The 19,988-nt window shown below is 37.0% G+C and overlaps 1 protein-coding gene across 3 annotated transcripts in view; it reads right to left on the bottom strand.

The window, feature by feature from the left end:
* Window positions 1-216: 216 nt before the first annotated feature.
* Window positions 217-19,988, bottom strand: part of LOC145988582 (uncharacterized) — a 36,569-nt gene continuing 16,797 nt past the window's right edge. For all 3 annotated transcript variants that reach the window (XM_083123560.1, XM_083123559.1, XM_083123562.1), the window contains exons 3-9: window positions 18,443-18,704; window positions 15,349-15,479; window positions 12,633-12,818; window positions 11,636-11,749; window positions 8,784-8,919; window positions 5,474-5,949; window positions 217-3,647 (exon numbers count right to left, since the gene is read on the bottom strand). In XM_083123560.1, the coding sequence (XP_082979686.1) occupies window position 3,647; window positions 5,474-5,949; window positions 8,784-8,919; window positions 11,636-11,749; window positions 12,633-12,818; window positions 15,349-15,479; window positions 18,443-18,704 (1,306 nt within the window). In that variant the 3' untranslated portion in view covers window positions 217-3,646. The remainder of the gene's footprint in view (window positions 3,648-5,473; window positions 5,950-8,783; window positions 8,920-11,635; window positions 11,750-12,632; window positions 12,819-15,348; window positions 15,480-18,442; window positions 18,705-19,988) is intronic.

The raw sequence follows: 19,988 nt of genomic DNA, 5'->3' as shown, positions 1-19,988 counted from the left end.
CCTTGATTGTCAATTCTTAACTATGTTAACAGAAAATATTAAATAATTTTTGATTCAGTGAACTAAAAACCATACAAAGTGAATGTTCCAATATATCACTATCAGGGAAAAATGTATTTCATTTTAAAATATATATATTTATAAACATAACCTGAAAAAACCCAATAAACCCCAGTTTTGCCTGGGTTTCATCTGTAAAGCCCCAAAAAAAAAAAAAAACAGGCAAAATGCCAACCCTACTTTCTGCCACTCTTGGCTACTTGCAACAATAAGCGATGATATAATAATGTAAATGAAGTTACCTTTTATCAATATTCTGATTGCCACATTAAGCGAATCTGGGTTTCTCGACAGCATAGTGGTAATGTTGTTGCCACCTTGTAATCAAGAGGTCATGGATTCAACTCCCGGTGGAGGCACATTGCACAGTGGTTCTTATGCCACTTTAAACTATATGTCCAGTCTCCATTAACACATCGGAGAATAAGGTGAACTGAAAAACAAAGCTTTTTGATATTACCTGAATCTATAAATATACAGGGTGTTGCTGTACAATACCAACAAACTTTCACAACATGTACACGACACCCAAGTAGAACACAACCTATCTTGGTTTCAATGCTACAAGTATAAAAAAGGCATTTTCTATCCTGTATGTATGAAGCAAATGCAGCAGATTCATGGTTGCCACTAACATTTACCTTTTCTGGTGGAAACCAAAAAACATTTTAGTACACTTAGTACACTAGTGACAGACTGTGTTGTGTGGTCACTCAAAGCTAAGGGCTAACCTCTGGGTTGTGAGGACTTCTGGACAAAATGTAAGAAAACCTTCTTTAATGCAAAAGCATTCAATAGAAACTGCAACATTCTTCATGACTAGAGGCCTGCACGAAACACGCCCACAAGGAGTTGGACCTACAATTATATGCAACCTGTATGTCAAGCCAGGTGTTCGACATTGCACAAGCGAGCTTCCCTGAACAAAAAATCCACAGGCCTCGATGCCTGCCAGGTTTTTCTCTACCCGGGTACTAAGAAGTCACATGAGACCTGATGTAGTTCCTGCAGTCAGATGCGAGCACCACTGTCAGTGTTGTCAACGGCCATTATATTTCAGTATGCATGGAGACATTTGAATTTATTGCTAGTCGAATGGGCCTTGAAGTTGTATAACTGTTAGATTTTGTAACTTATCAAATTAGTTTCATTATTATGTCAAACAATTACCACATATTTTCCAAATTTGTTTTGAAGGTCTTGAAATACGTTTGTGTATTTTGTTAATTTTATCTCACTTTTCTGGTCTTGAAATCACAAATCTTCTCGCGGTTTCATTTTTACATCGTTTGTTTGTTGAAATGTGTAAATAGCATTGCATTGCCTGCTATTTGCACGCGTCTGAAGATACAAGCTAACAATTATATTTTGCATCGAGTTACTATCAATGTGGTCTGTAGAACTAGATAACTTGCAACGTGACCGAACAACGATTTGTTGAAATAGATGGCAATATGTAATAACCTTTTATAATGTAAATTCTGATTTCATGTTCCATTTTATGGACCCTCGTGCTTTAGTGTTCAGCATCACGTGATATCAGAAATGTAATGGTTGAAAAAGTACTACATTACACCTATTGAGTATAAAATTCTATTCAGAATGAAATTTACAAAAACAAAAGAAGCTACCTTTGTGCTGTAGAGCCGGATAATAACACTAAGCAAGTTACAAACAGTATAACTTCGCAAAAAGTACCGGGGGGGGGGGGGGGTATTATTTGCAACTAATTTGGATATTGAATTGACAAAATTACACCAGAGAGAAAATCTGTGTCAAGAGTTTTCAAAGTTCTTCGAAAAATTGTTTAATTGACCGATTGATTTGTTGTTTTAAGTTCACTTTATTCACAGTAAGTCTAATTGGGACTGGAGCTACAGCTTAAAATGGGATCCGAACCACCATGTGCCTCCATCAGGTGTCAAACCCTGGACCCCTTGATTACAAGGCGACGATACTATTTACGATGGCACTTTTTGCGAAACTTTGCCACCGCACCTTATGTAACAAGGGAAATTAAACTGTCCTTGCCTGTCGCCGCCACTGGGTGTGACGGATAGAAATGTTTTCTACCACGGAATAAATCTCTGCAATATCAAATTGATAAAAGTGAACATTTCAAGTGCTCCTTAAACAGTTTAAAATCTAAAAGTTGGCAACAGTGACTGCATGACTCGTGTATCTGGAGACAGTGCAAAACTGGAATGAGCCCTCGCTGCAGATAAGCGAGCTTCGTCTTGCAAGGCCTTCCAGTTACCCGTGGGCTTTCGATGCTTGATGGGTCAAAACTCAGGCATACAGTTTTACTCGCTTACTCGCCAGCCAGGCAGGCCTAGTAAGCGAATCTTGCCGATGTGAAGCACTCTGTTCATGACATGGCACTTCTGGTTTCTCTGCTAGCATGATGCTGTCTTCATGGCATATCATAATTTTTAGTGTGTTATCCAACAGAAAAATAAATGTAAGTGGCAACTGTGAATCTGTGCCACATGGCTGCATAGATACAGGATAGAAAAATGTTTTTTTTTTTTTTATCCAATGACTTGATACTTTCACAAGCAAAATGTTACCAAAAAAAGTTGTTCCCATTGATATGCTCTACATTCTGTAAAAGTTTGTCTGTGTTGTGCAGCAACACCCTATATATATTTTTAGAAACTTTGATAAACTGATATGACAAAGTTACAATGTGACACATCTCTGAGTTGTGTTAATGTTTCAGCACAGCCATCAACAGTGGTTCAAAGTTGTACTAATTCAGCCCTGTTTAATAACCAATTATGTACCAATGATAGTAAAAATTGTAATACACACAATAAGTAAAAAAAAAGAAACCCTCTGCCCATCTCAGTAGACAAGAATTCCCATTTTGAACATTGCAAGTCTCCAATAATGCATGTACAAGAAAATTACAAAAATCGAACTTTTACCAAGGAGTGAAAAAAAAGGGAGAGAGAGAGAATCATTTCAAATCAGGGAATGATATTCACATAAGCACGATTCGGACATGTACTGCACTTAGTAAAAGACATAAAACACATGTTCATAATTGCAAAGGGGGATGATGATATAATAAATTCATACAACACTCACTTTTCAATCATCAAATTTGATGTTTTATATACATACTCATTAACAATACACTCACAGTCATTTGGCGACCAATTTGTAAACCGTTCATCGCAAGAGTCAAAATTAACTATGGTACCGTGCTATCATAATTCTTTCTTTGTATAAAAAAACATGAATCTTCTCATGAGATCATGTTCTATCTTCTTATGTGACTATGAAAATATGACATCAAGAACATCAGTCGATGATCCATTATTATGTCAGTTATACATAATAATTGTTATGTACATTATATATAAGATTAAGAACAGTGCTCCGTGGAAATAAGATTCTAAAATCTGATAGAAGAAGATAATGTGTTAATTCTTCTTGTACATTTTCCCAACTACCAAAATACTCACCATATATGGCTACTTAAAACTAATACAAAAATTAACAGGATACAGTGTGCTGCAGACCTGTACCACTAGCAGAGAAAAATGTTCCTTCATGTATATACACATACACACACTTCTCTGAAAAGACAAAAATAAATCATTATTTGTGACGCATACAAATTCATGCAACACAGAGACGGATACATACATTGCTATATATAAGGGGAGGATTTAATGTGTCCAAACTCCTCTTGTTGGTTTAGTATACATTTTGCATTAATTATGTAATCAAATCAAAGCATTATATTATCTGGCAGACTTTTAAAATTGTATTTATGGTTTAGAGATGGCTAACAAATATTATAAAGTTGTATATTCTATGATTACAAAAATGTTATTTTCTTCATAACCTCGGCATGTTACAGATTTTGATATGTTTGATAAAACTGTAATTGACAATAATTAACCTTATTCAGTGATACAGAATGAAATTACACACACATTTTGATAATTTTCACAACTTCAAAATAGAAATTTAGATATGTGTGCACACATACAAACAAGGTCTGTAAATAAAGTAATGAGATAGCAACACTGCAGACTTACTGGGCAGGGGAAGACTAGATAAACATCCCAACAATCCTTAGTATGAGTTGCAAGCCACAGCAGTAACAAGTTATTGTTAGTGTGTTTTTCTTGAAGTGGTTGTTCATTGTGCGTCATGGAAATGGAAGAGTGCAATTTGAAGCAATAAAGTTTTGTGTGAAGCTCCGAAAATGCCATGCAAACATTTGAAACAATGAAACAGGCCTATGGGGAGCATGTTTTGTTGAGGTTCCTTGTGTTCAAGTGGCACAAAGCATTTTTGGAGGACTGTGAACCATTCAAGATGAACTCTGCGTCGTAAGACATTTAACTTCAAAACTTCAAAAACAGATGACAATGTGGAAAAAGCATTCAGTTCGAATGTCAAGTCACACTAACAATGATAGGTGATGAGTTGAATGAACCATACCACAGTCCATCAGATTAACAAAGGAACTGCGCATGGGGAAAGTGTGCACAAAGATGGTTCCCAAAAAAAAAAAAAAAAACTTGCTATCTAATAGAAGGTGGAACACATACAAAGTGACAGGAATTTCTTGAACAATGTGATTACAGGTGACTAACCGTGGATCTTTGACAACAAAACATCAAAGTCAGAAATGGCACACATCCTCCTCACCACATCCAAAAAAGCAAGAATGAGCAAATCCCAAATTAAATCCATGCTCATCTACTTTCTTCACAGTCAGAATTTGTGCCTCGACCACCTGCTAATCAATATTACTACCATGGACATTCTTGAAAGAATACGAACAAGAGTTGTTCGCATGCACCCGAGCACTGCCAACATTTGGATGCTTATCCATATCGAGTTTCTCTACAAAACTGTAAAGTTACTTCACAATTTGTTCAATAATGCATGTACAGTGACATCATGAAATCACTCAATCATTTGTAGACATCCTGCATTTACATATCAATCTGTTCCCTGATCATCATTATTCAATACCTGTTATTATTATTACAACCATTAAACTGTTACTGTCCCTGGGCTACTGACAGTTGAACTGAACCCCTTTGATTATTTCTTCACGTACGTAAATGAATACCGGTATTCATATATTTGGGATGGACTAATACGATATTTTTTACCTACTTCTAGTAATCTTAATTTTCATAAACTTCAATATGGCAACCATCTGCTTGCATTTAGATGAGTCCTCGAAAATTTCGTATACGTATTTCAAGTACGGGAAGCAATCAACATGCAAAATACAAGTTTTTCAGTGATGGTTATTAGTGTTTTACCTGGTGATGTGCAAGTATTTTTCCACAGAAGGAAAAAAATCTAATTACAAGATGGGAATGCCAAAAATATTAGTTTTTGATGTATCAATATTCTAGTAAACATTACTCACCAACTAACTTCCTTCCCATCACTCGCAAACTCCGAACATGCATTCCGAATTTCACTGCTCTGTGATGAATCCACCTCCTCAAGAGTTGGCGTGTCAGACTCTGTTTTCACTCTGTGAATGGAGGCAGTATCTGAACTGTTACTACTGCCAGTCTCAGGGATACTGAAGTCCACCTTACTCAACTTCACGTAACAGTAGTTCTCTTCACACTTTTTAATGAGATCGTCATTCTGCACCGAAGCCAACGATGGCTCCTGGTCCTTTTCGTCAGTCTTTGAACTCGATCCGGCTTCGGAATCTGGAGAGTCTGAGGCCTGCTTCGTCTTCTGTTTCTTCATTGATCGCTTCTTTCCAGAAAACCTCTTGATGAGAGGGGTGTCGCTGTCACTGTCCGTGGAGGAGGCAGACGGTTCCGACATTTCTGACGATTCGTCATCATCTGCTGGATTCTTTCTTCTACCCATAGGCTTCTTCGCCTGAAAATTTTAAAATGTGAACAAATTTACAAAAATGAATTACTATTAGAAACAATAAGGAAATGCACAAAATGAAGGACAAGAAACTTACAACCAAGGTAAGTACTGTTTATATTATACACGTTGGCATGTGGCATGAGCCAAGTCTTAATTACGAGATCATTGTTTGATTGCATTGTTGCTTTAAGTCCACTTTATGAACAGAGGCGCTAATCGGAACTGGACCTACAGTTTAAAGTGGGATCCAAACCATTGTGCCATGTGCCTCCGCCTTGATTACAAGGTGACGACGTTAACACTATGCCATCAGGAGGCAGTGGCGAAGCGTGCTCCGTCTGGAAAGGTAGGCGGCACAGTACGGAGCAGGGGAGGGGGAGCTGTGAATATTTTAAAAAAGTAGTATGTGAAAATATAGCCCCTAGAAAATAAAATATAACATATTGCCTGAATCTCATCTACTGCTGTTCGAAAAAGTTGATAGGGATTCAAAAGGATAATGTAGTGATTAACGCTCTCGCCTTATAATCAAGAAGCAGAAGGTTCATTTCACCCTGGAGGCATTGGTTCAGATTCTACTTTAATCTAGTCTCGATTATATATCTGAGAATAAAGGCGGTTCTCTCTTGAAGGTCAGAAAACAGTGACGATGGGACTCGATGTTCTGACTACGTGTCACCCAATGAAAAAGCCGTTCTGTCAGGCCCTAGCCCTCTTACATTTGTTATATTAAAGCTGCTTGTAAAAATTATTTGCAACTTCAATAACAGTATTTTAAATGTTTCTCGCATTAAAGAAATTTATCACTCCACGACGGATTGGTTATAACAGCATGCTACGACAAGGGCCTCAGGTTCGAATCCTCTCCTGGGCATACTTGTTCTTTGTAAGTGTCCCTTCGTCAATGTCATCATATCATCGCTCATCCTCATCTTCCAAATTAGCCAAAAATGGCAGAAAACCAAGTAAAATAAACTAAATCTATCAATCAATTTTAACTCTATTATGCATATAATTCTTCTTTAGCATGCAACTTTTCTTAAAATTATAATACAATTTAGAAAATGATGAAATGGTAAATGAGAACACGGACACCTTTTTGTGGAACATACCGACCAGAAAATTTCAGAAACATGGATATTTTCCCTCTCTGAACCGAGATTGGTGTGGAGCACATCCAGCAGCTAACACTTTGCGTAAAGAGGTTGCTCAAAAAAGCTGAAAGCACCAAACTTAACACTGTTAACCAACTTACATGCATTATTTGCAGTTAGAATTCTAATAATGCCTACGTTGATAGGTTAAGAAGCCAGGTTTAGAGGTGTTAGCAACACATTTTCACGACATGTTAGCAGCTGGGTGTGCCCCGCTCACGGCACACTCTGAATCTTCCATGGAAATGCTGCTTCAACAAGCTCTGTGCGTCCACTGCCTACTTCGTCACGCGCTCGTACACAATCGACACTCTTTGGATGAAGTCGGAGGCCGGCCTCTCCGTGTACGTTACAGGCGAATGCGCCCCTGAAATTATGTTTTCCTGCACGAATTACATAGGTTGTTATGGGACCAGCTGAGGCACTCTCAGGCGGGCCTTGCTGAATGCGCAGATCGCATTTCAGTTAGGGTTGGAAACTTGCAATAATTATCGGAAGACATAGAATTTCAGTTTTTTTATTATTATTAAGCGTCGTTTAATGAAATTATAAGTAATAAAATAATCCGTAATAGACAAATACGAGGTGTGGCTAGAAAAAAACCGGACTGTTGCTACAAAATCTTTTATTGGTTATTTTGTACAATACGAACATTATCCCCTTCAAAGTACTCCCCTGAACTATCGATACACCACTCCATACGAATCTTCCATTGCTGGAATCATTTTCTGAAACCATGTGCATGACCTCCGTCGCTTTTGCTTTCACAGATTCTACGGTCGTAAATCTGATTCCTTTTAGTGCTGATTTGACCATTGGGAATAAAAAAAGTCGCACGGAGCGAGATGCGGCAAATAGGGTGGATGTTCTAACACTGGGATCCCATGCTTGGCCAAAAGAGCCTTCACTGACAATGCCGTGTGGACAGGAGCATTCTCCTGATGAAGAATCCATGACTTGATTTTCCACAAATCAGGTTGTCGTCTTCTTGGTCGCTCACGAAGAGTCGTCAGCACCGTAATGTAATAATGTTAGTTGTTTTGCAATAGCTCGAATACTCAAGGATGATCTTTTCGAATCAATTCGCCGACATTTGCAATGTTTGATTCCATTTTTGACATGCAAGGCCGTCCAGGATGCGAGTCATCCACGATCAGTTCTCGTCCTTCTTTAAACCTTTGAAACCACTCAAACACTTGCGTGCGTGATAACACTCATCTCCGTATACTTCCTTCAACAAACCATTAGCTTTTGTGGTGGATTTTCCGAGTGCCATAAGAGGCTTCAAATTAATATGCTGTTCCACTTTCACACTTAACATTTTTCCGACGCAGCACAGATGTACGGTTCACTTCGTCTACAAGCTACAGCGAAACTGATCACCGCGCACCCTGGGAAATCACACAATCGATAGGCAGGGTATCACATTATACACTCATGCACCGCTTGACCTTGACACGCTTGTCGTTTGTCGACAAACATCAATCCGGTTTTTTTCTAGCCACACCTCGTATATTAGGGTAGGCCCAGCCTCTGAGCCTCATAGGACGCATCGCCACTGTCGGGAGGTCATAATTACAAAATAAATCTCAATATTAAATTAGTAGTCACTTAACCACAACATACATTTTTGCCACATAATTTTCAAGATAATTGGAAAGCAGCAGTTTTGAGAATACTTACACAATTTTTTCTCTTCTTCATGTTGCACTCAATTCGAGGCCTTGGGCGTGGCTTGTAAACTGGGATGTACTTCTCTGCAACTGGCTGCACTCGGCGAATGTCAAAGTCTTGGTCTACCCTGGTCACAGTTTGCAATCTGGAATAATTCAAATAGAACGTGGAGTTTCTTGTGGGAAAGAATTTCACTGATCATTTATTTATCAGAAATAAGCTTCAACAATAATTGCCCACAGTTCTTAGCAGCTTTTCATATTGAATACCATGCATTTAAAATACCTTTCAAATATAACAAAAATATATTACAAGAAAATTCAAATTAATGTAAGTGTTAAAAGTTTGCTATTGTCCTAAAATTCTACCCAACATCATTATGAAATGTTCTGTTGTTTTGATGGCTTGAATTATATGAACAAATTATTTTTTTTAAACATTAAACAATGAACAACATTTCATGCATATTTAGTACTTTGTTAAATTGTCAAAAACACTGTCACATATATACTTTACATATTTTGCAGCAACATGCATCCAAACTATATTTACTCTTTAACGTGTATGATGGTTATTTTAATTTTAATATAGAAAGGTAAAGTTTATATTAATAATAATAATAATAATACCCCCACACCCCCTATACGCCTTCATGGCGTGGTGCTATGCACAGGGGAACACTTTATCTTTTTTTTTTTTTTTAATCCATTAAGAATCAGGCAGATGAACTAGATGCTAACATATAAAATTAATAATTTGATATTTCTAATAAATAGTCTGTAATAGTGTGCTGCAATGAGCATTTTTCGCTCGAGCTGCAAATAGTTCACACCGATGACGCTAGATGGCATCGAATTGACAGCTTCTTTGTTCAAGCTCGCACATATAACCATAATATGTCTGTGGTAGTGGGGCCAGAAATATGGATCTTGAAGTGAAAGACGCAGTGAAATTGAAACTTAAGTTAACATAGTCATCATCTACATGTTAAAATGTAGTTTAGTCTATCTTGCAAATACATAGTAACAATAGTAACATATGAAAATGAATAAATGATTACGGGCTGGAACTACCAGGGTAGATTCTTACACATATATTTCTATGATTATTGCCATACTCCTAATCTTAAGCGTGGGAGACTCGAACGAGTATTTTCGAGCGAAAGTGGTCCAGTCTGTAAAGTAGTGCAACATTGTGTCATTTTGTTATACTTTTTGTGAAGAAAATGGTAAAGTTATCCTTTGTGAACTTAACCATCCATCAACATAGCATAGGGGCTGCAAAGATAAGACCTCACATTCTCAATCTTGGCCATGGTGGTGGTTGTGTGTTCAGTACCATATTCCCACCAACTTTTAGCCCTCCTCCCCCAGTCTTGTCTTCAGGTACCCATTGAGTATAGGTTGGGTGAGCCAGAGGCACTTTATGTCACTCACCCCAGGAATCAAACCAAGGTCTACTGCATGGCAATCAGAGATGATACAGTCTGGATAACTGCAACTTCAAATTTGGGGAATATAAAGCTATATTTCAACTAGGCTAGCCTTGTAAAGTAAATGCATAAGAACAATCAGAAGACAAGAGTTAATAATCTACACACAATATGTGAGACTTCTTATTAGGGATGTGCCGAAGCCAATTACAGATGTATGAAAATCTGCAGAAATTGACATATCGGCATCCGTATCAGCATCGGCAAAAATCCGATATTTAAACCGGTACAGATTATACTAGAGTTTTACCTTCTAATAAGTATTATATTCTAGTTTTGTAAGATATTGAAAATTAGGTTATGATTCATCATTATTGTAGAGTTTTGGTAATAATATTATTGCAAACTTTCATTCAGAGGATCAACCTAACTCAACATCGGAAATAGAAGAGTACATTGCTGAACCAGGATCTGCTGTTGTATTGGAAATTCAAAAGTGAGTATTCAAACCTGAAGCAAGTGCTGAGAAAATACTTGGGCATACCTGCTGCATCAGTATTCAGTGATTGAGTGTTCAGTGTTGCTGAACAGATTTGAGATAAGAGAAGAAGTAGGTTACTTCGTGAAGTGCTTCCAAAACTCGAGTTTCTGAAGTTGAATCTGGCAGCAGTAAATTTCCAACATTAAGAAATTCATTTTGCATTTCAAAGAGCTGGTTGTGTACTAATGTTAAATCTCTTGAGAATCCATGTTCTTCTTAAAGGTTCACATAACCACCCTTTGTAGATGCAAATGTACATTCGCATCTCTTGAGAATATATATATGTAGATACATATGGTATGCAATAGAAATGTACATAGCAAATTTATTTTTGTCATGCTGAAAATAACATCTCATTTCTGTTTAATAACCTTATGTATCGGAATCGGTTAAATATCGGCATCGGTATCGGTTCGGAAGATTATCGATGAGTACATCGCCATCGGTGAATTTTCAGCTTCGTCAAATCGCTACTTCTTATAACATCACATTGGTAACATTACAGGCAATTATTCTTACGTTAATATTCAAGGATGAATTTTATATTACAGTCATAATGCAGGGATAACAATTTGTCATTATCACCTGGTTAATAGGTCATACATCTAATAAAAAAATTCAGAGATGTGTGAAAGTAAATACAGTGGAACCCTGATTTTATGTTCCTGGATTTTACATTTTCCCACATTACGACATTCAATCTTCATAGTCCCAATATAGAAAAATCGTAAAAAATTTTCCTCGATTTTACATTTTCCTGCATATCAGTTTTTTTAAGCTTTGTCCTCTGAAAAATGTAAAATTGAGGTTCCACTGTATTTATACTCAAACGATGAACTATGCTTTTGGTGTTATTGAGAATCTCTTAGTAATAGAAACAATACATACCTCTGCTGCTCACTAGTCACATACAGGTCATCTGGCCGATGGTACATGTTGTGGTTCTCGTACGCTTTCTTATTGTAGAACAACGCATCACACGTTGTGCACTTAATCAGGTCCCTACAATAATCATTACAACAATAGTTACTTGACAATGGAACAGAAACAGAAATGCTATTTGAAAAAGACAAGGAACAATCAAGCCAAACTTTAACTTTTAGATTCATGGGCATTAAATAGAATGCAATCATAATGGTAGCAAGGGCAAGTGCTTTCTGTCACCACTTTGTGACATCATTGCCATGGGCCCATGAACAGTGAGTTGTAGAAAATGGTAGATAACAGTGTCGATTCATATATGGAACAACTTATTCGATTAAGATTCTTAAGACATTGAAACTGGTGAACATTTAGAGAAAGGTTCAATGATGAGAAAATCAGTTGCAGTAAAACATTTGAATGCAGGAAGTGTTTCGTAAGATTGGTTGTTCAAAGAGCGATGATAATTCCATCTGTTGTGGTGGTAGAGCATCTGAGCCTGAACAATCGGTGGATAGCATGTCCAGATTTTGCAGGAGACACGGATCCTGGTCTCTACTTCAAAGTTACCTGCACATCACAAAAAACTTGGCAGGGGGGGGGGGGGGGAGGCTAGAATTTAACTAGTGAAGGCAAAGTGCATAAACGTAGAAGGGATTTAGGATTTACACCAAGAAATAAATATAGTTTCCACTCCAATAAATGCATTCTCTTTTTTGTACACCTAATATCCCAGTGTTGCTTGAACATCCCTCGTACATAACATTAATTTAGCAAGATGGCAAAAAAGCAATGTAATTTTGATCTCATTTACCTTTTCACTGTTTAACTATACATTTTCATCTAAAAATATGACTCTACACGCAACCAGCTGTAAACATAATAACAAAATAATACATATTAGTGTTAAAAAGTTCAACTTGATGTTTAGAGGAGGTCTTAAGCTACCACTTGAATCACTCACTGTGGCACAGCGTTCCTCTCCTGTTCGGGATGCTGCTTCTCTAGATGCTTCTGAAGATTGAACTTGACGATGTACTCGAATCCACACAGGTGGCAGTAATACACAGACTGTGCCTCCCCGGCATTGTTCACTCGGATCTTCTTGCTCGGAGGAGGGGTTGCCACGGGCTTGAAGAATGCCACGATCCTGAAACATGAAGGAAGCTATTACAATGATGAATACAAACATTAAAAGTTTCTGTACTTACAAGCGGTGCTTTTCTCTGCTTCTGTCCACCGTTTCAGGTTGGTTTCCAGTTCCTTCCTCGGGAAATCCCAGAAATTAAAACATTAAAAGATGGTTAAGGGGGTTAGGACTTTATCCCATGATCACCTAACTTTCATCTTCAGCATGATCCTGTCTACTTGAAACTATAAAAATGGTTTCATTTTTTAAAAATGAAATTACTTCACTTTCAAAAGTGTTGAGCTTACACATTAGACTTGCATATCGTTGCACCAATGCCAAAACCAGAATGTACTAATCTTGCTTTTGAGATAAAAAAATATTTTAATATTCAAGGACCTGGCAAAAAAAACAGGTTTTAAAATTGGATAAATGTTGTCATTGGTAAAATATGGTACACATGGACAAACAGTTGAATATAAATTACACATGGAACAGATAACTAGGTTCTTTATCCACATCAGTTTTTCAGTGAAACTACAGGTAATTTTATCAATTCAATAAATAAACTATGATGGAGTGTACAATTCTGGCATTTAAGCATTGCTTTTACGTATATAAACACATAATTCATTCCTGTAGCCTTGTTTTATAAAGTACAGTGTGTTCCATAAGAGCGGAAAAACATATTTAAAACAAATAAGGACAAGGAAAAATGAATCAAACATCTTGATACATGACATAGAAAAGGAGAACTTATTACGGCATGATACCAACATGGCAGCATATCTCAGAATCAACTTTAAGTTGGGGAGTCATTTTGAGAAAATTGAAATGAATGTGCACCTTTTGCGAAACTGTACGGCATCACCTTACATTCTAAATGTTACATGAAGAACTTCAGATTTATCATGTTACAAGTTTAGAAGAAAAAAAAATATTGGGGTGGCTACATTACAGGATTCTTGTTGGGAAACCTGATGGTAAGAGACCTGCAGGAAGACCAAGACGAAGATGGAGGGACAACGTTGAGATGGACCTAAAGGAAATCAGTAGGGATGGAAAAGAGTATATAGATCTTGCTCAAGATAGGGACAGATGGAAGGCCTGTGTTGCTGCAGCCATGAACCTTCGGGTTTAAGAAGGCTAGAGAGTTAGTTAGTCAGTGGCTACATTAAGACCAAGATAAAATTCAAGCACAATTCCAGTTTTTAAGATGAGATTTCTAAAACTTCAAGATTATAAATAGAATGAAGTACAAAGATGTTTTCCCTTCTTTTATACATAAATACCAACAACACAATACCGATACAAGAGAAATAAAAAATAAATACCAACACTGTATGTATTTAGTACTTTCCAGTGAATCCAAAATCTTTAATGAAATATTGTTGTGCTTTCTCAATTAACAAATTAATTCAAGGTGCAGAATATAATATGCCACGGAATCGTGTACACTCAATCAGATATTAAGTTTTAGTTGTTTACACGAGTGTTCCAAATCCAGAATTAAACCTTCTTTGTAGTGTATATTGTATTACATTTCCCGTTAAATTGCAACTTCTATATGACACAGAAAAACGGGCACCCTTGAATGTTTCTGCAACTTAGCACCAATTTTTAAAGCAAGGTAAACAAAATTAAAGCCTGCAAAGAGTTCCTTCCCCTGAACACCACTACTAAATCATTGAATACAACTTTGCTTACATCTTCTGTCTCCCTAAATTCACAAGATTTTAGTACTGGATGTTTGTAAAGAAAATTCCCACATAATTTTAAAAAATCAAGGTAATTCTGATGAGATGATACAAAATCCGACATACATCCACAAAATCAAGATATTTCTGGTCAATCTACACCCTATTCCAGTAATTCAGACATCAATAATTGAATAAATGTGAAATACAGTGAAACCTTGATAATTCGAAACTCAACATCTCGAATTCCTTGATAAGTCGAATTTTTTGTAATCCCCTTGAATTGTCCATAACACTCAATACTAATTTTACCTCAACAACTCGAATAAAACCTTGATAAGACAAATACAGTTGTACAGTTTATGGGATGCCATTCGAGCTCAATAACTCGAAGGTAGACTATGGAAAACCTCTATGAGCCGGAGTTAAATTCTAATCACCTCTATAACTCAAAGTTTTAGTCGCACGGACCTCAATAAGCTGAAGTGTAGGGTACGTACATACAATGTCAGGTGACCAAGAATCGTGTCGGGACTTGAACTCCCCACCCTGTTGTGTATGTAACCATCATTGTTAGTGTGCGTTGTACAAATGTTGATACATATGTAACGTACATAAAAGCTGCAGGTTAAGATGTCGGTGAACATTTATTTCTATGTACGTTGTACTGTACAGTATATGTATTAACTTAAAATGATGCTACATATGTTATAGGCATATGTAGTAACAACGTTCAGAAGGGTCAGTAAACTTTAGACCTCTATAACTCGAAATCCTTGATACCTCGAATTTTTTCTTTTTTCCCTCAAGTTCGAGTTATCATGGTTCCACTGTACAAGTGAAAGAAAAAGCACCTCTTATGAGTAGACTTGAAGTGGTAATTGTGGGCCTCTGCATTGTAGAAAGAGACTCCACAAGCCTCGCATGGCCACATCTTGGAGGGTTTCACATCTGGGTGGGACAGCACGTGCTTATCTCTGTTATACTGCAACAAAAGAAAACTCAAATCAAACAATTGGTAAATTAATATTGAACAAATGTTCACAACTGACTGACGCCAATATAATACAAACATATCATCATTAGCTTCTAACAAAGAGCCTTATGTTGCATTAAATGATCTTTTTTTGTGAACAGAACATTAATGAATCCGAAGGCACTCAGTGGATAAGCATGTTTGTATGATATAATGAATGCTATGTAGATTTTAAGCGAATAATGCAGGCTCGACCAGGACTCAAACCCGGGTCTCCGCCATACCGTGCCATTGCTCTAACCACTGAGCTACCGAGCCAGCCTGGCATCACCTGATTTTTCGCAATCGTTCTTTTACCTGTGTCTACTGTGTTTTAAAGGCAACAAATCCCGTTGCGGTAGAACTGGCAGAGACTATTCCACGCAGGTAAAACAGCGATAGCGAAAAATCAGGCGAGTCCAGGCCGGCTCGGTAGCTCAGTAGTTGGAGCAATGGCACGGTATGCCAGAGATCCAGGTTCGAGTCCTGGTCGAGCCTGCATTTTTCACTGAAAATTTCTACGTAGTACATCTCGTGTGTGTACCTAATCTACAATGAATGCTATGTGTAAATATTTTGGCACGGACTGGTACGCAAGTGTGGCCAATACCAATCAAATCCTGATATAAAATTTACTGATATTTTACAAATCTGATGTAAAATTGCAAATGTTTCTTGAAAAACATGAATGGTTCATTAATATCCTTAATTAATATGTACATGTAGTTGACTAATGGGTTTTACCAGTGAATAGAAACCATGTGTTTAGCAGAATTTTGCACTAAATTACAGGGTACTTATAGATATACTGGACTGATGAAAATGACAAAAAATTTACTGATTCACTGATATGCATATACTGGCCAATACTGTCACGTACACAAACTGCATTGTTGTTGTTTCAGGTAGAGGATCATAGATGGCAGCATGCAAAAAGAACGACACTTATGTTTGATTGTGCATAAAGCAGTTTAGAAAGTGGGCCAGAGATGGCAGCACTCAAGAAAATGTATACAACTGTAAAAAGAGAAAAAGAAAAGAGATGATGTGGTGAAATAATGATTGTAGATATTAATACTAATTAGAATGAAATAAATAAATGAACTTAGCACAATAACAGGATATAAATAAGGTGGAAAGGGTAATTAATATTCAGTAATAACATATGAGATCATTATATAAAAGTAAAGAAGTCAAATTGTAATTACGATTCTGGGTCTTTTACGGTTCCCACAAACTGAGAGTTTCGTGCGGTTTTTGGGTTGTTTTTCACAGGTGTAGCACCATCTCACGGCAGGCAACCAAGCACTTTTGGTAGGCGCATCTATTGCAGCTCCCAGTTAAGGTTAACCCCTTTCTCTTTGTTTGTCTGGGAGATTGATTTTCTTAATATTTACGTCAATTTGGATAAGATCGGCAAAAAGCCCAGAGAAGAAAAAATACACAATATGTAATAATTACAAGAAGCAGCAGCATTAGTAATTACAAGAAGAAGAAGCCTTAGTAATTACAAGAAGAAGATGACCTAGTAATTACAAGAAGAAGAAGCCTCAGCGATTACAAGAAGAAGAAGCCTCAGCAATTACAAGAAGAAGAAGCCCAAAGAAGAAGATTGGCTACAATTAATAAGAAATAAAAATAGAAGAAAATATTGTATGAAAAGATTTTCCAAAATCATCTAATATTTGTACATGATTATTCAAGAATATATGACGAATTGTACCCTCCGTAGTGGGTTAAATCTATTGTTTCTTTCCACATATTTGTAGTGTTAGTCACCCTGATCTGTACCCAGAGGTATCTCATCGTTTCTACCCTGTGCTAAGCTGGTAGATGCTCACATGAGAGGACGTAGCAATATCAATATAGTAGCCCTCGCCCCCAATAGGTATCAAGTACTGCAATTAATATGACATGGAATTTGGATTGTTGTTTTTAAGTCCACTTTATGCACAGATAGGCTAATCAGGACTGGGCCTACAGTTTAAAGTGCAAACCGAACCACTATGTGCCTCCACCGAGACCTTTTGATTACAAGGGGACGTTACCAGTATGCCATCAAGGAGGCCCAATATGGACATGAAAAGCAAAGTAAAAATAATTAAAATGCCATAATACTGGTTCTCTGGTGTTCAAAATCAGATGAGAAAACTCAAAATAATTTAAGCGCCAGTCCCCCCTTTTTTTAATACACGCTAAGAAAGACATGAATCTAACTAAGATAAGCTATGAAATGTGACCTTAAAACATTTAAATGATTACATAATATATGATTGGATTAAAAGTAATTAAACCAAGTGCCAGAGCGGCCATCCTCAAGAAGGCTCAGCTCAAAATTCTAATCTAATACGTATATACTCTACTCTACTGTAGATTCTCAAATATGGCTAGTAACAGTGCAAAAATTTATAATGGCATGTTTATTATTCTGACTGATGTACATGTTGCAGAAAACACACAAACATTAAAAAACATGCTGTACGCATTATTTAAAATAGTAATGGAATTCCCTCACCTTTCCAGGTTTTCCAAGCAATTTTAGGGAAATTTCACACCAAAGTGACAAGTCACATGCAATGCATGACTCTGGGGAATGAACCAAATGACAGCTGTAGCAACATGACATGCTACACAAGCCTAAATTCGATTGGTGAAATCCTCATGTGACTACCTTGCCAGATCATTCTATGGGGTTTCAACATCCTAGTAACAAATTTAAGTGCTAAATTGTAGTTGATATTGAAGAGAATATTGCTTATTCCATATTGCTCACAAGAAATTAACAAAAACAACATATAGAAACTTTTACATAGAGTATCTTCATCAAGAAGTTGCAACGAGAAAAAAGGAGCATTTTTTGCATTCTCAAGCCTGGCAAGCATAACAAAACATATTTTTCATCCTGAAAAACAAAGAAACATAGTGGAGGGTACCTTCAGGGGGAACTGTTGTCCACAGTGAGGACAGAAGTGTTTGATGGCGCTGTCAGGATGTTTCCGGAACTTATGCTGGATTGCCACGGTCACAGATTCAAACTTCTGGGTGCAGACGTCACAGGAGATCAAGTCAACAGGCTTCTTTCCATCAGGAACCACTTTCTCTTCCACCTTAATCTTCTTACTACAGTTCGGCTTGTTTTCATCATCCGGCTTCCTCGGCCGTCCTCTGCTGTCGATTTCCTTGTTTGCGTGCTTTCTGGAATTTAAAAGGACATATTTTCATTATTTTCTTTTTCTATTGCTGTGGTCAAAAGGTACAAAAGCATCTGGCACACATGATTGCCACTTTTAATAGACATCTGGTTGTAATACTTAATGGTATGCACTGCTTCTCACACATTAATGCAAACAAAAAAAGTAGAAATGTTTCAGATTTAGTTTGAAGCTTTCAACAGGTTATATTATGATACCCTCTTAACACAGCTTAACAATGGTTAAGTTGTTACAATTACTTTAAAAAAGTAGTACTGCTTAAAACTATACTTTTCTTTGCAGTGACTAAACAATTGTATTACTTAATGTTCCAAAATATTTGACATGAGTCTTTTTCAAGTTATATAACTGTTTAAAAAGACAAGTGATCAGGCCCGTAGCTACGCAGGGGCCAGGGGGGGTGACTCAGCCCACCTAGAGCTGCTATCAGCCCCCCCCCCCTTGACAATAGGTAAAACTATTTTGTGTAATTTGTTTGCAGTGAAGAGTGAAAATGTAGAGAACAGATATTATTTTGCTCAGAACTTGGTGAAAGGTAATTCACAGAACATTAACAGCAGCTATTCCATTCGTTCATCTTGTTTATGAGTTTAAGTAGCTGCAAAGAAGATCATCTAGACTTTGTAAGTTCTTTCATAGGGGAGCTTCTTTATCTGTTCCTTCACTGTCCCTGTTGCGACCTCCCGTTTAGACAGAAATCTGTGACTGTCATCATGCAAATTCCCTTCTCATCTGCATCAAAGGTCAACAGCTCCCATCCAAGTTTTGGGAATGTGTAGAGCATGAAAGAAAAGTATTTTTTGAGAAATCAAAAGAAGGTACACCTGTAGGGGAGTTTCATTGCTTCGGCCAGGGGTGGATTGTACTGTGATTGAATCTTGAGCATTTTTTGTGTGATATAAATATCTGTACCATCTAAAGTAGTATGGAGTGTGTAAGGGATGTTTTCACTAACAGTCAACTAACACTTCAAGAGATGTTTTAAAAGATGCAGAAGAATGTAGTATTTGTATGACATTTATAAATTTTATATAACTTAATGACACCCCCCACACACACAATTTACCTTTATGTAATGCTGTTCATTTTTTTTAAAAAAAAACTTGGTTTACAAAGTGTCCCCCTCGAGATCAATTCTAGCTACGGGCCTGAAAGTTATGTGCCAAAACATAATAATAATAATAAAAAGGTTTAGTTACTACAAAGAAAAAATATAGTTTTATTAGTACTACTTCGTTAATTAGCAAGTCATAGGTGCTATTAGAGG

This window comes from Lepisma saccharinum, chromosome 6 (genome assembly GCF_977018435.1).
Source record: "Lepisma saccharinum chromosome 6, izLepSacc3.1, whole genome shotgun sequence".
NCBI classification, from domain to species: domain Eukaryota; kingdom Metazoa; phylum Arthropoda; class Insecta; order Zygentoma; family Lepismatidae; genus Lepisma; species Lepisma saccharinum.
This window is presented reverse-complemented; position numbering and strand designations above follow the sequence as displayed.